Source organism: Parasteatoda tepidariorum, chromosome 2 (assembly GCF_043381705.1).
Source record: "Parasteatoda tepidariorum isolate YZ-2023 chromosome 2, CAS_Ptep_4.0, whole genome shotgun sequence".
Taxonomy (NCBI): domain Eukaryota; kingdom Metazoa; phylum Arthropoda; class Arachnida; order Araneae; family Theridiidae; genus Parasteatoda; species Parasteatoda tepidariorum.
The window spans coordinates 30,722,658-30,734,498 of record NC_092205.1 but is presented as its reverse complement, the minus strand read 5'-3'; the positions used below and the strand labels follow the sequence as shown (position 1 = coordinate 30,734,498).

At 26.4% G+C, this 11,841-nt stretch overlaps 1 protein-coding gene across 1 annotated transcript in view; it reads left to right on the top strand.

Annotated features, from left to right (window-relative positions):
• Positions 1–10,512, top strand: part of LOC107454959 (MOB kinase activator 4) — a 12,797-nt gene extending 2,285 nt beyond the window's left edge. The window contains exons 2-7 of the mRNA XM_016072327.3: positions 2,640–2,702; positions 3,095–3,195; positions 4,161–4,203; positions 7,554–7,720; positions 9,485–9,596; positions 9,689–10,512. Of these exons, the coding sequence (XP_015927813.1) occupies positions 2,640–2,702; positions 3,095–3,195; positions 4,161–4,203; positions 7,554–7,720; positions 9,485–9,596; positions 9,689–9,811 (609 nt within the window). The 3' untranslated portion in view covers positions 9,812–10,512. The remainder of the gene's footprint in view (positions 1–2,639; positions 2,703–3,094; positions 3,196–4,160; positions 4,204–7,553; positions 7,721–9,484; positions 9,597–9,688) is intronic.
• The last annotated feature ends 1,329 nt before the right edge of the window (positions 10,513–11,841 follow it).

Genomic DNA, 11,841 nt, shown 5'->3' with positions numbered 1-11,841 from the left:
TTGGCAAACTTCAGTTTTTGACATTTTTGACGGTTTAAACCAGTATTATACCCTTGTCATGTCAAAAACCACTTTTTGACGTCAAAAACCCAACCCTGAACAAGGGGAATTTTTTCATATTGTGATCTTAGTCAGAGTAATCGCCATGTCTTGGGTAACTTCTGTGCTGCGAGAAACTATAAAAAAAAATAAAATAAAAAAAACATCACATAAAGGGACCAGCTCGTTGCCACACCCAGGCAAACCTCTACATGTTTCTGTTTCAAAAATTTTCTGGTTTAAAAGCAATTTGTTGCTTTGGCGATTGTAGTTGGCGTGACAAATCAAAATACGGAAATATCCTGGAATAATTTGAATAGGGAACTATAGAAGAAAGAACCATTAAATTAAAAAATATTGATGCTTGAACAGAGTTGATAGTATTGACTTAATATAGTTTTTTTTTTTTGGAAGGGGAACATGACAGTTTAGACAATAAAGTGTGTCAATTTTCCAGAATCTTATCGTGGCAACCTATATTTAAAAATATTGTATGCAATACTTCTTGTTGGATATCATAGAACATTTCTTACTGGTCAGCATTTATTTATTTTAGCCACCTGTTTTATTTTTATAGATATTTAATAACATTTGTTAGCATAACAGGATATATTACTTAATAATGTATAAATATATATATATCTTTTCCTATATTATATAAAAATGAACACAGTATTGTTATTGTTATTTTAAAATTTACAAGAGTAATGGCTATCAGATAAATTTTTTCAAAACTTTCTTGCAAATATTTTTTAAACAAATATACTGATTTTATAATTTCTATCCCATTGGTACACTTGATGCTGCGATATTTGGAAATTCTTATGTCTATCCAGTCATAAAATAACTATTTAAAGAAAAAATTAATTATTATTATTTTTTTTAAAATCTCTGGAGTGTTTTGTGCTGAAAAAAATGCAAGAATTTATCGAAATTTTGTTGCCTTTGCCTTTTATGCAAACCTTTATTTTATTTTGAATTTTGCTGCCTTTGTTCTTTCTACTTTGAGAGTAATTTAATTTTAAGTTTATAATGACTATATGTTTTACCTAAATTTATGTAAGAATTTATTTAAAACCTCTTTACTTTTTGTTAGAAAATTTGTTCACTTCACTCATTCTATCTAGGAATGCAAAGAATTTTACATTGACCAGGTATCCAGATGACAGTATCTTTATTTTGCTTTCTTTTAGCATTAATAGTATAAGACTCAACTATTATTTATTTTTTGTTCTTATTTCTATAGATTTTTTTGAAATAAATTATTAATTAAAATAAATTAACTTATATTTTTAAAACAACTACAAATACAACATAAAAAATGCATAATTGTCATCTTAGAATAATAACAAGGATGGGCTACTTAAAATAAATAATTGGCAAGAAGCAAACATTGATTAAAGATTAAACTCAAATGGTCAAGGTTTGGACAAGGTAAACATAAAAAATGCATAATTGTCTTCTTAGAATAATAACAAGGATGGGCTACTTAAAATAAATAGTTGGCAAGAAAGAAACATTGATTAAAGATTAAACTTAAATGGACATTTATTTATAATATTGTTCAAATTTAAAAATTAAGGGTTAAAATTTAAAGTAAAGAAACTAAAAAAAATAAAAAATGTTAGGGATCGTAAAATCTCTTTAATTTTAATAAAACTGTTTATAAATCTGTCTCTTTGCTTCATTGCAGTATTTATGAGGTAACATAGGTGCCAATCATGCTGATTTAAAAATTAAAAAATAAATTAGGTGAATATTTAATAAAATAATAATTATTTATTATAATTAGTAAATCTTTATTTGATAAGATTTCTAATCTTACTTGATTTTGAAAATGACAATGGTTGGGAGCAATGGTATAATGTGATATTTATGCATCTGTGAATCTATGCATAGTAATTGTATACTCATTATATGATTTTCAATATCATTTAACTTAAAATAACATCTATAACAATATTTATATCAGTGGCTAATTTCATAACTTTACTAAAATTGCCAGAGATTATTTCTTCATTTTGTAACGATCATAAATGTAGAATTCTTAAAATCTCTTAGATGAAAAGAAATTTTAGTATAAAATTGTATTTCTTGCAAAACTATGATTTATTAAGTATTTAATATTTTGCTTATATGTGTTATTAATTATACGCTTTTCCTCAATATTTAATTAAGTTAATGTCTGCAATTCTATCCTTTGTTATCAAGTGGAGTAACTATCTTGCAGAATACTTATTATATGCATATAGTCTTGTAAAATTTAGTCTATTAGGTGATTTGATAAAAGTTGAAACTGTAAAAGGGGTAACTAATAGCCAGTGGCAACTAATGATGGAAAAAGAAATATTTTTAGATTTCACTAGTTAACAGCTTGACTTTTTGATTTTGCATTTAATTAGTTTCTGTTATTGAATATTTTGAATTTAAATTTATTATGTGTTTTTAAACTTTTTCCTTATTTGTAGTTTATTTATGGTTCCTACCTAATAAATACGATAATTTATTTATTATGCTTAGGCTATTTAAGTTTTTTTTAGAACTATTGAATGCTGCTTTTGTCTTTTAATAATTAAAATTCTGTTCTCATCTTTTCATAGAATTTTTGTAACTGGCCTGAAGAACCTTTTGAAGAAATGGATAGTACATTGGCAGTACAACAGGTATTTTGATTTTCTGTTTATTATGCATTTTGAATTAGTTGATATATATTATTTGACAATTTTGAGAAGCTCAATCTATAACTTTCAATTCCTATATTATTAATATATATTTTTGTTTTGGAAAAAAATTCTTAAATCAATATATATATATATGTATTATAATTTTTAAAAATACTATTTTGAGCTATTTTTTTAATTATTCATAATTTTTTTAATGTAGTTAATTTACATGCATATTTACTTTTAAGATAATTTAATAAAATGCAATTTAAATTTCCTCATTTTATGATTTTGCAATCACTACTTAGTTTAAAAGTTAGATAACTACTATTTTTTTTCTTCCTAAATGTATTCTTTATAAATTAAGCAAAGTTTCGATACTTTCTCGACAGTTTATTCAACAAACTATTCGTAAAGATCCTGCGAATGTCAATGAGATATTGACACCTCCCGACGGCCAAGATGAAGGGGTCTGGAAGTATGAACATCTCAGGTATTTATTCTTATTTAAACTTTGCATCTTCATTTTAAAAAAAAGTAAACTATAAAATATTTTTATGCTTTTAAGACTGTGAATTAGTAGTTAAAATAGAATTTTTTGGTTAGTTTGTTTCAGATTGATCAATTTGTTTGAAACTTCATATTTTATTTTGTCTTTCATTCGATTATAGGTCATTCATTGACTCAAGCTACACATTGAATATTTGGGAGATGCAATTCGTGTAACAAATATCTAATTCAAATCTGTAACAATGTATGTTCAACAACATATATCAACAAATATATATTCAAATATATAAAGAAAATCAAGTTTGCACACCCGGGTTTGCCTAAGTTGCCTGAACCTACTTTGGCAAGCCCTGGTAATATAAACAATTATATCAGTACTTGCATTATAATTTTTTTAACAAATGATAAATACATAATTGGTACTGTTATTGTGGGTATATGTATAATTGATAATAAACAATTATTATACTATTTTTAAGGTCCTTCATTTTTTCAAGAAAAGTCATTAAAAGACCTTAATTTTTGCTTTGATAAAAGAGTTGGAACCCTTGTACATCTCTAATAATCATGGTTCATTGTTCCAAAACATAATCCCCACATGTTCTAAATGAAATCAAAACGTTTGTTAATCTAACTGTTTTAACTATTAAAATATTTTTTATTACTGAAAAGGAACAGAAATCAGTCAAATAGTTTAATAAATTTGAGTTTAGAAAATGAAATTGGAACTGGGAAAAAATATACCTAATAGAGATAAAATATTCTTGTTTTGATCAAGATATTAATTAAATGTTTGGGATACTGCTGTTGCTATTCAAATTGTCAACCTTCCAAGGTACAACACTCTCCCCATTTTAATGGTGATTAATGAAGAATTTTTGAATTTTAAATCTTCAGTGTTGCTGGAGTTTTTGACTATATTTTTTTAATTTTGTTTTAATTTTCCAGACAATTCTGTATGGAACTAAATGGCTTAGCTGTCAAATTACAGGTAAGAACATTTATGCAAAGTATAAGAGGATTGAAAATTGAATACTTTGTTAAGTTTATAAGTAATTTTAATAAGTTTTTAAAAAAGATAGTAAAAGAAAAATTGGCTTTAATTTAATCTTTCAGATAAAGACAGCCACTTAAAATACTAAAAATGTTTTTCCAACATCAATGGCTTAGCCAACTGGAATATCATCTTCTCCACTCTCAGGTGCAGTTAAAAATCTTAGAAATTTTTCTAAGTAGGTTAAAATTAAGTAAAATTTATGCCAGCAGTATTTTTAGACTTGTTTATATATTTCTAACAAATTTGTAGAAAACTTTTTTATATATATATATTCTAATGAAAATCACAATGCGACATTGAGGGCTGGTGAATGGAATAAATTTGTAATTTTAATATTCATAACTTTTTAATTCAGGGATGAGATTTTTCCGCTTTTCAGCGGATTTCCGCTTTTTTTACTTTTATCACTTGAATTTCAGTTTTTTTTTAATCAAAAATTTTGATTTTTCTAAAAATTTCACTTTTTTAAAAAAATAAGTATTCTGTTTTTTTTTTCCAGAAAATTCACCGATTTTCAAAAAAGAAGCAGAAAATTCAAACTACATAGCTACCAATCCTTTCTCATTTTTACTTATTTTAGCTATTTTCTCCCCTTTTACACGCAGCAGATAAGATTTTCCGAATTTTTTACCCGCCCTCCAGATAGATCCGATTTTCGTAGTTCAAACGACGCTGCTTCTGACAAGCCTTTTAGAGGTCCCAAGCCTGGAATCTGCTAATATCTCGATTCTTATTCACACGATTTTAATATCAAACATAGCTTTTCATATTTGCGTGTTGCGATTCTTATTCACGCGACTTGAATATTGTATGTTGCGATTCTTATTTACGAGATTTAAAAATCTGATATTGTGATTCGTATTTACGCCTTTTTAAAAACCTATGTAGCGATTCATATTCACGCAAGTTTAAAATAAATGTTTTGATTTGCTCATGCGGTTTATAATATCATAGATGCCAACTTGCTCCGGAAGGCAAATTTATATTTTAAAGTGGTAGTTTATCAATTGTGATTTTAGGTTTAAAAAATTCAATTTAGTAGATTTTTATCCACCACTATTTCTAAATAATTCGTAGGCTTTTAGAATTCACCACTTTATAGTAATTATGTCATGCCATACCTTTTAAAAAGCAAGCAAAAATAGTGAAATATTTGCAAAATTTACTTTGTAGTTACTTACCGTTTTTTTAATTATTTTGGCTTGTCCGGAGCAGTTGGCATCTCTGTAATATCAAACATTGATTTTCGTATTTATACATGATTTTAAAATAAGGCATTGGGATTCGCATTCACGCATTCTAAAAATTATGCATCATAATTCTTATTTATGCAATCTAAAAATTACGCATCATGATTCGTATTTACGCGATCTAAAAATTATGAATCGTGATTTGTATTTACGCGTTTTAAAAATTCTTTATCCCAGTTTGTATTTCCTCATTTTCAAAATCGTATTATCTAGTTTCATATTCATGTGATTTCAATATCCATAATTGTTATTCATATTCACACAATTTTAAGATCAACTATCTCGATTCTTGTAAGAAGTAAATTTTTTTTTTACTTAGTTACTATAAAGGTAACTGTTTTTCTAACGACGATTATTAGTATATGTAAGTGTTACAACATCAGAGAAACTGGAAGGGAATATATTCAAAACTTACATTCTGTGCTTGCAAAGAAGAAAAAATAGGATTTGTCACAAGATGTTTGAAGATGGACTAACGACTAAATATAGCAAACAAAAGCAATCACTTAAAAAGGGATTTAATAAAAAAAATTTTTGGAAAGAGTTAATTAACTCATCATCAAAATTTTATTTATAATTGCTTTTATTTTTGCTATAAAAGGCAAAATTCTTATCAAATAAAAAACTATTATCTAAACAGTTGCTGATTGTCATGTAATTTTGTTAACTGAAATAGCAATTTTTGTATGTTAAGGTTACTTATATTAAGGTTTTGTATGTTAAGGTTACTTACTTATATTTCTACTTCACTGTTATTGATATGTTTCAAAGGGCTCTAGTTAGATTAATATGAACATAATGATTCGGCCCATTGTTAAAGTTTTTTTTTTCAATATAATTTAAAAAGTATTATTACTGATATATTTGCTATAAATCACATAACAGTATTTATTAAAAGAAATGAAATATTAATGTATATTCTCAGTAGTTTTAATTTGCTAAACCAGGTAGTTTTTCAAGTAATAATTGTCTCTTATGTGAACTGAGGAAAAATATAATTTCCAGCTTTATTTTTTCAATTGGTAATTTTTATTTTCACTAAATGTTAAGTAGCAATGTAATCATTTATGCAATTGTATGTCAACACATTATTTATTACCTTAAACTGTCTGGAATTTATTATTAAAGGGTTGCGCTTGCGTAAAATTTATTATCGTGGAAATTCAGCTTTTTTGCCTTCTGGCTAATCTCATCCCTGTTAATATAAAAAGTTTTTTCCCTTCATATTCACATTGAGATACTAAGATACAATATTTTTTTTCATTTTGAACCAAGTTTATTTAAAATTTAACTTTACCTATATTTGTGGCTTTTCTATTATGTGTCAGATTTTTCATTTACTATTAATTATAATGAACTCAAGCTTTTAAGGTTTAGTTGAAATCACGGCTTGAAAAAAATGCTATTCAAATTTTGCTGAACCAGATTTCTCCTATTCATACACAAATTAAAAAACATAATAATTTTCTCATTATAATGAATTTAAGCATATACTTTTAAAAGGGAATATATATGTATAATCAAGCATTATGTAAGAATAAGAAATTTTTAAAAATAAGAATAAAAAAAATTTTTATGCAATTTTTTAAAAATTTCACATGGCAGTAGTGTGAGTTCAATTTGTACAATTTTAAAATAATTCTCTCTTTTTTAAAATTGTCATTTTTTTTTTCTTAATTGAATATAAATTTCTGATAATGCTTGTTTTAAAAATTTTAGGTTTCTATGAGCTACATGAGAATATTTTACTAAACTTGTACTAATTGTTTTGATCAATTACCAGTGATAGTTTATGTGTTTTAGCACTAATTAATCTAATGGTTATGTAATTGCCATTTTAATTGCTGGTAATTTTAAATATTTCATTTTTTAGTTAGTTGAATTTGAAATTCAGCTGATTTTGATGATCAGCCAGGAAAAAATATTTTAGGTTATTTATATATGATGCATTTTTATTTATCAAATTATGGAATATGATAAAATATGTTATTATGATTTGGTTATTTTTTTGATGGAAATTTGTGTTAATTTTAGAACGAATGCAACTCTGAGACATGTACACAGATGACCGCTACAGAGCAGTGGATATTTTTATGTGCTGCTCATAAAACTCCAAAAGAATGCCCTGCAATAGATTATACAAGACATACACTTGATGGTGCTGCATGTTTGCTTAATAGTAACAAATATTTCCCTAGTCGGTAAGTTTTAAATTTTTTTTATTTTATTGAAAGTAATAAGTTCTATTAACATTTTTGTTGTAACTTATTGTCCAAGTATTTTTTTGATGCAATTGGTTAGGTATTACAAACTGAAAAACTTATCTGAATGTGTCGTAAAATAACTCTTTTTTTTTTATAAAACAATTTTGGAGCTTAATTATTTTTAATCTGAAACAGAGCTTATAAAGAATTCAATCAGATCTTTGTTTTTATTATTGTGCCTAAGTTATTTTAGTTATCTTCCTTTCACAGACATGTCAACTCTCTGGATTTCCATCCCAATTTCATTCTTTTTCTGGCACATTTAGGTCATTTACTTACATATGCACGCTACAAATGAAACTTGTTAAATCTTATTTGTTTAATTTTCAGGTGTGGGAGTAAGTAAATGCAGTGAGAATGATCTCTAAGTGGTGTGAATCATTCTCAGCTGCTAGAATCATTCTCAAAAGATAAAATATTTATTGAAAGATTATGAGCATCATGAAGGGAAGGTATTTAGTTATTAGTTCAGTAAAAGGGTTAACAAGCATACAAAAGTGTTAACAAGCTGTGATTTGGAGCGTCAGATATGGCGAAAAAGAAAGTTTAGAATTATTTGACCTCTTATCATATACGGCAGAATTTTCATCTATAATATTTTCTAAAAAGGGCCGACCAGGTGGCCGAGCGGTTAGCGTGCCTGACTGCGAAGCCATAGGCTGCGGGTTCGAATCCCGCTCTGGGCATGGATGTTTCTTTCTCTCTTTGTGCTATCCTCTGTTGTGTGTGTGTATGATATGTGAATGTGCCCCACCCTATAAACGGGTTTGTGGCAGTGTGGCGTGGGCAATGTTTCTCGCCTCCGTGACTTTGGTTCACAGGTGCCCACTGGGTAACGCGAAATGAGCAACAATTCTGGCATAGTATAGGCAAAGATTCAAATTCAGTGCCTGCCATTGGAAAAAGAAAATTTTTTTCTAAAAAGGGAATTATGCACCTTGCACTTATTTTACAACAGATTTTTCAGTCTTTTGTAAAGGAAGAGGGGACATAGCACATTGAATTGGAAAAAACAATCACTCTAAGCAAAGCTATTAAATTTTCTTAAGATGATTATAAAGTTATTTCAGCAAAGGCATTTTTCACTAACTTTATAACTGTTATTGTGTGCTAATGTTAAAATTTCTATATTTGTAATTAAAAGTAATTTACTAATTTTCATAATTTTCTTTTAAATTTGAATTTATTACAGGTATTATTTCTCAATATTATATAATTTGTGTGTCTTCCTCCCTTCTCCTCTACCGTCTGAACATGAATGGATGGTTACGGAGTTCGTCAATAGTACCAAAGAAAAAACTGATAATGTTTTCAAAATAACTGCCATTTGCAGCAACAAAATTTTACAGTCTAAGGACAAAATAGTCAGAAACCATGCGAATATTTCATTTTAAATGATCTGACATGCAACAAAATTATAGTTATTTTTTATAGTTTATCCTTTCAGCTACACACACCATCTGGTGGCAAACTTAGTTACTAATTTTGTAGAGAATAAATTATCTTATTGAGCAGCTAGTTCAGCAAACTGCAGATTTTTAGTTTTTTTGTCAATCGATAGTTTTTTATTGATTGTTCAAATAGTCTATGATCTTTTAAGCACATTGTTCTAACTCAAAGCTCTGACTATGCAGATTTTGCAGTATGATTAACATTATATTTTAACGTATAGAATGACTAATTTTTGTTAAAATTTTGCAGTGTAAGTATAAAAGAATCATCTGTAGCAAAGTTAGGTTCAGTATGTAGAAGGGTTTACAGAATATTTTCACATGCATATTTTCATCACAGAGCTGTATTTGATGAATTTGAGGTAAGCCATCTATCATTATTTATTTCTGAATAAATGATTTTAATATTTACATTTTATGATTTTAATCTGATTTTTATATCTCTTTTTTTTAGAATGAAACATTTTTGTGCCGTCGATTTACAGTCTTTGTTACCAAGTACAATTTGATGTCTAAGGACAATCTTATTGTTCCAATGTTAGGAGAAGAATCAAATCCTACTGAGAGTGAGGCATGATCAACTTAAAATTATAATTTAGCCTCATATCAGAAGTTCATTAATAATTTAAAAATAAAAAAAAGACTTCAAATTAAAGACATTATGCTAATTTTTTTAGGAAATGCTTCATGAACATGTAAATATATTGTGTTTAGATTTCAGTGTTTTGGAATCAGTGTGAGATTCTTTTATCTTAAAACTGTGACATAGAAAGCAACATTAATGTGGCATGTTTCTCATTTATAGGAGGGCTTTATAAATGTGTATATATTCTGTTGTTAGACAGTAGTTTACATTATTCATATTTGTTCATTATTTATGTGTAAAGTGTATTTTAATTCGCAGTGAGTTGTGATTATAAACATTTCGATGAATCTTGTGAGCCTTTCATAAGAATTTAATATTTTATTGCTAATGATATGCATGATGATCTAGTATGCTATTACTTCTGAATTATGCTTATTTTTTTAACTTAAACAGCAGACTTACTTAAATATATATAAATTACTTATTAAATATAGGTATGCTTGTTTTGCTTTTTTGTTGTTATTGCTAGCAATAATCTTAATTGCAGATTTTTTATGATATATATTTGATTTTTTAAGTCCTTAATGCGTTTTAATTAGAAAGCAAAAATTTTAGTGATTTTATTTGAAAGCTATTTGAACAATATTACTTTTAAGTTGTCATATTAAAAAATTAAGGTAAATTAAAAAGAAGTTTGATTTAATTTATTTTTCACCATGCTGCTTGATTTATTTTTCAACTATTTATTAATAATTTGTTAAATTTATTATTATTTTAAAAACACTATTTGTTACAAGGGTGTAATTTAACAAAATTTTGTCAATTAACCATAAAAATTTTTCCTAAATAGAACTAAAATTTAGTAAATAAAAATAAGTGAATGAATGAAATAAAAATAATAAAATTAAAATAAACGTTAGTAATAAGTAAAATTGTAGAACAAAATATTACTATGCAAATAGAGATACAATAAAAAAAGAGAAGAAAAAACGTAAAACAAAATGTTTTATTAAAAAATTAGCTAGTTTATATTTATATAAATGTATATAGTTGATAAATTCATAAAACTCTAAGTAAAATAGTTTGTGAGAACTGTTTGGTAAAATTTTTCACTTTCATAATTTGTAAAAAATTTTAAGTAACCATAGGAAAAAAAGAACATCTTCATTAATCTTCTTCATCTCCTTAAGTATTTTGGTTCTGAGTAAAAATTATGCTTCACACTTTTTTTCTCGTTGAATAACGTTGACAAAAAAAAATTTCTTTCTTTTTCTTTTCCTTTTTTTGTTGTAGAAAAGCTAATTGTTTAATATTTGCTTTGTGTAAAAACTAATGCCCATAGATTTAATGGAATTTTACTGAAATGAATTTTGAAGGTGTTGTATAGTTTGTGGTTTTTGTTTATCACCTACTTCAATATGTTTCAAGTAATGTTTAATTACCTGTTAATATGATAAGCTTATTAGGCATGTTGTATTTTAAATATGTCTGGAAACATTCTATTTTGCCTCCTAAAAAGAATTAGTTGCCATGTTTTTTTAAAATTATAATTTGAAAGTGAGGGAATGCCTAAAATAATTATTATTTTGCAAAATAAGATAACGTTTCAAAACCTCTACAATATTTCATTCAAAATTAGTAAACTACATATAGTTTAAAAATATTTCGTAGATGATTAATTATCGATAAAATTTGAAAATTGGGTTTTTATGAAAAGTGCTTGTTTGGAAACTTCTTATAACCATTCTCTTTATATTTAAGTAAAGAAAAAAAATTAATGACCTCGATAAACCAAACATTTATGATAATAGAATTTCATGGAAAAAACTGGCTTAAAATTTGATCTCTAGCTTTCCCCCCCCTTATCTTTTTATTTTAATGTAATACTTTAGATAAGGTCTAGCTCTTAATTGCCTACCACAATAGCCCATATGCTGTCTAGGTATGTTGCCGTTAATATATTTGAAAAGCACGATTTTATAATCCACAATTAGCTGCTCTGATTATTTTTTTAAAAAGTA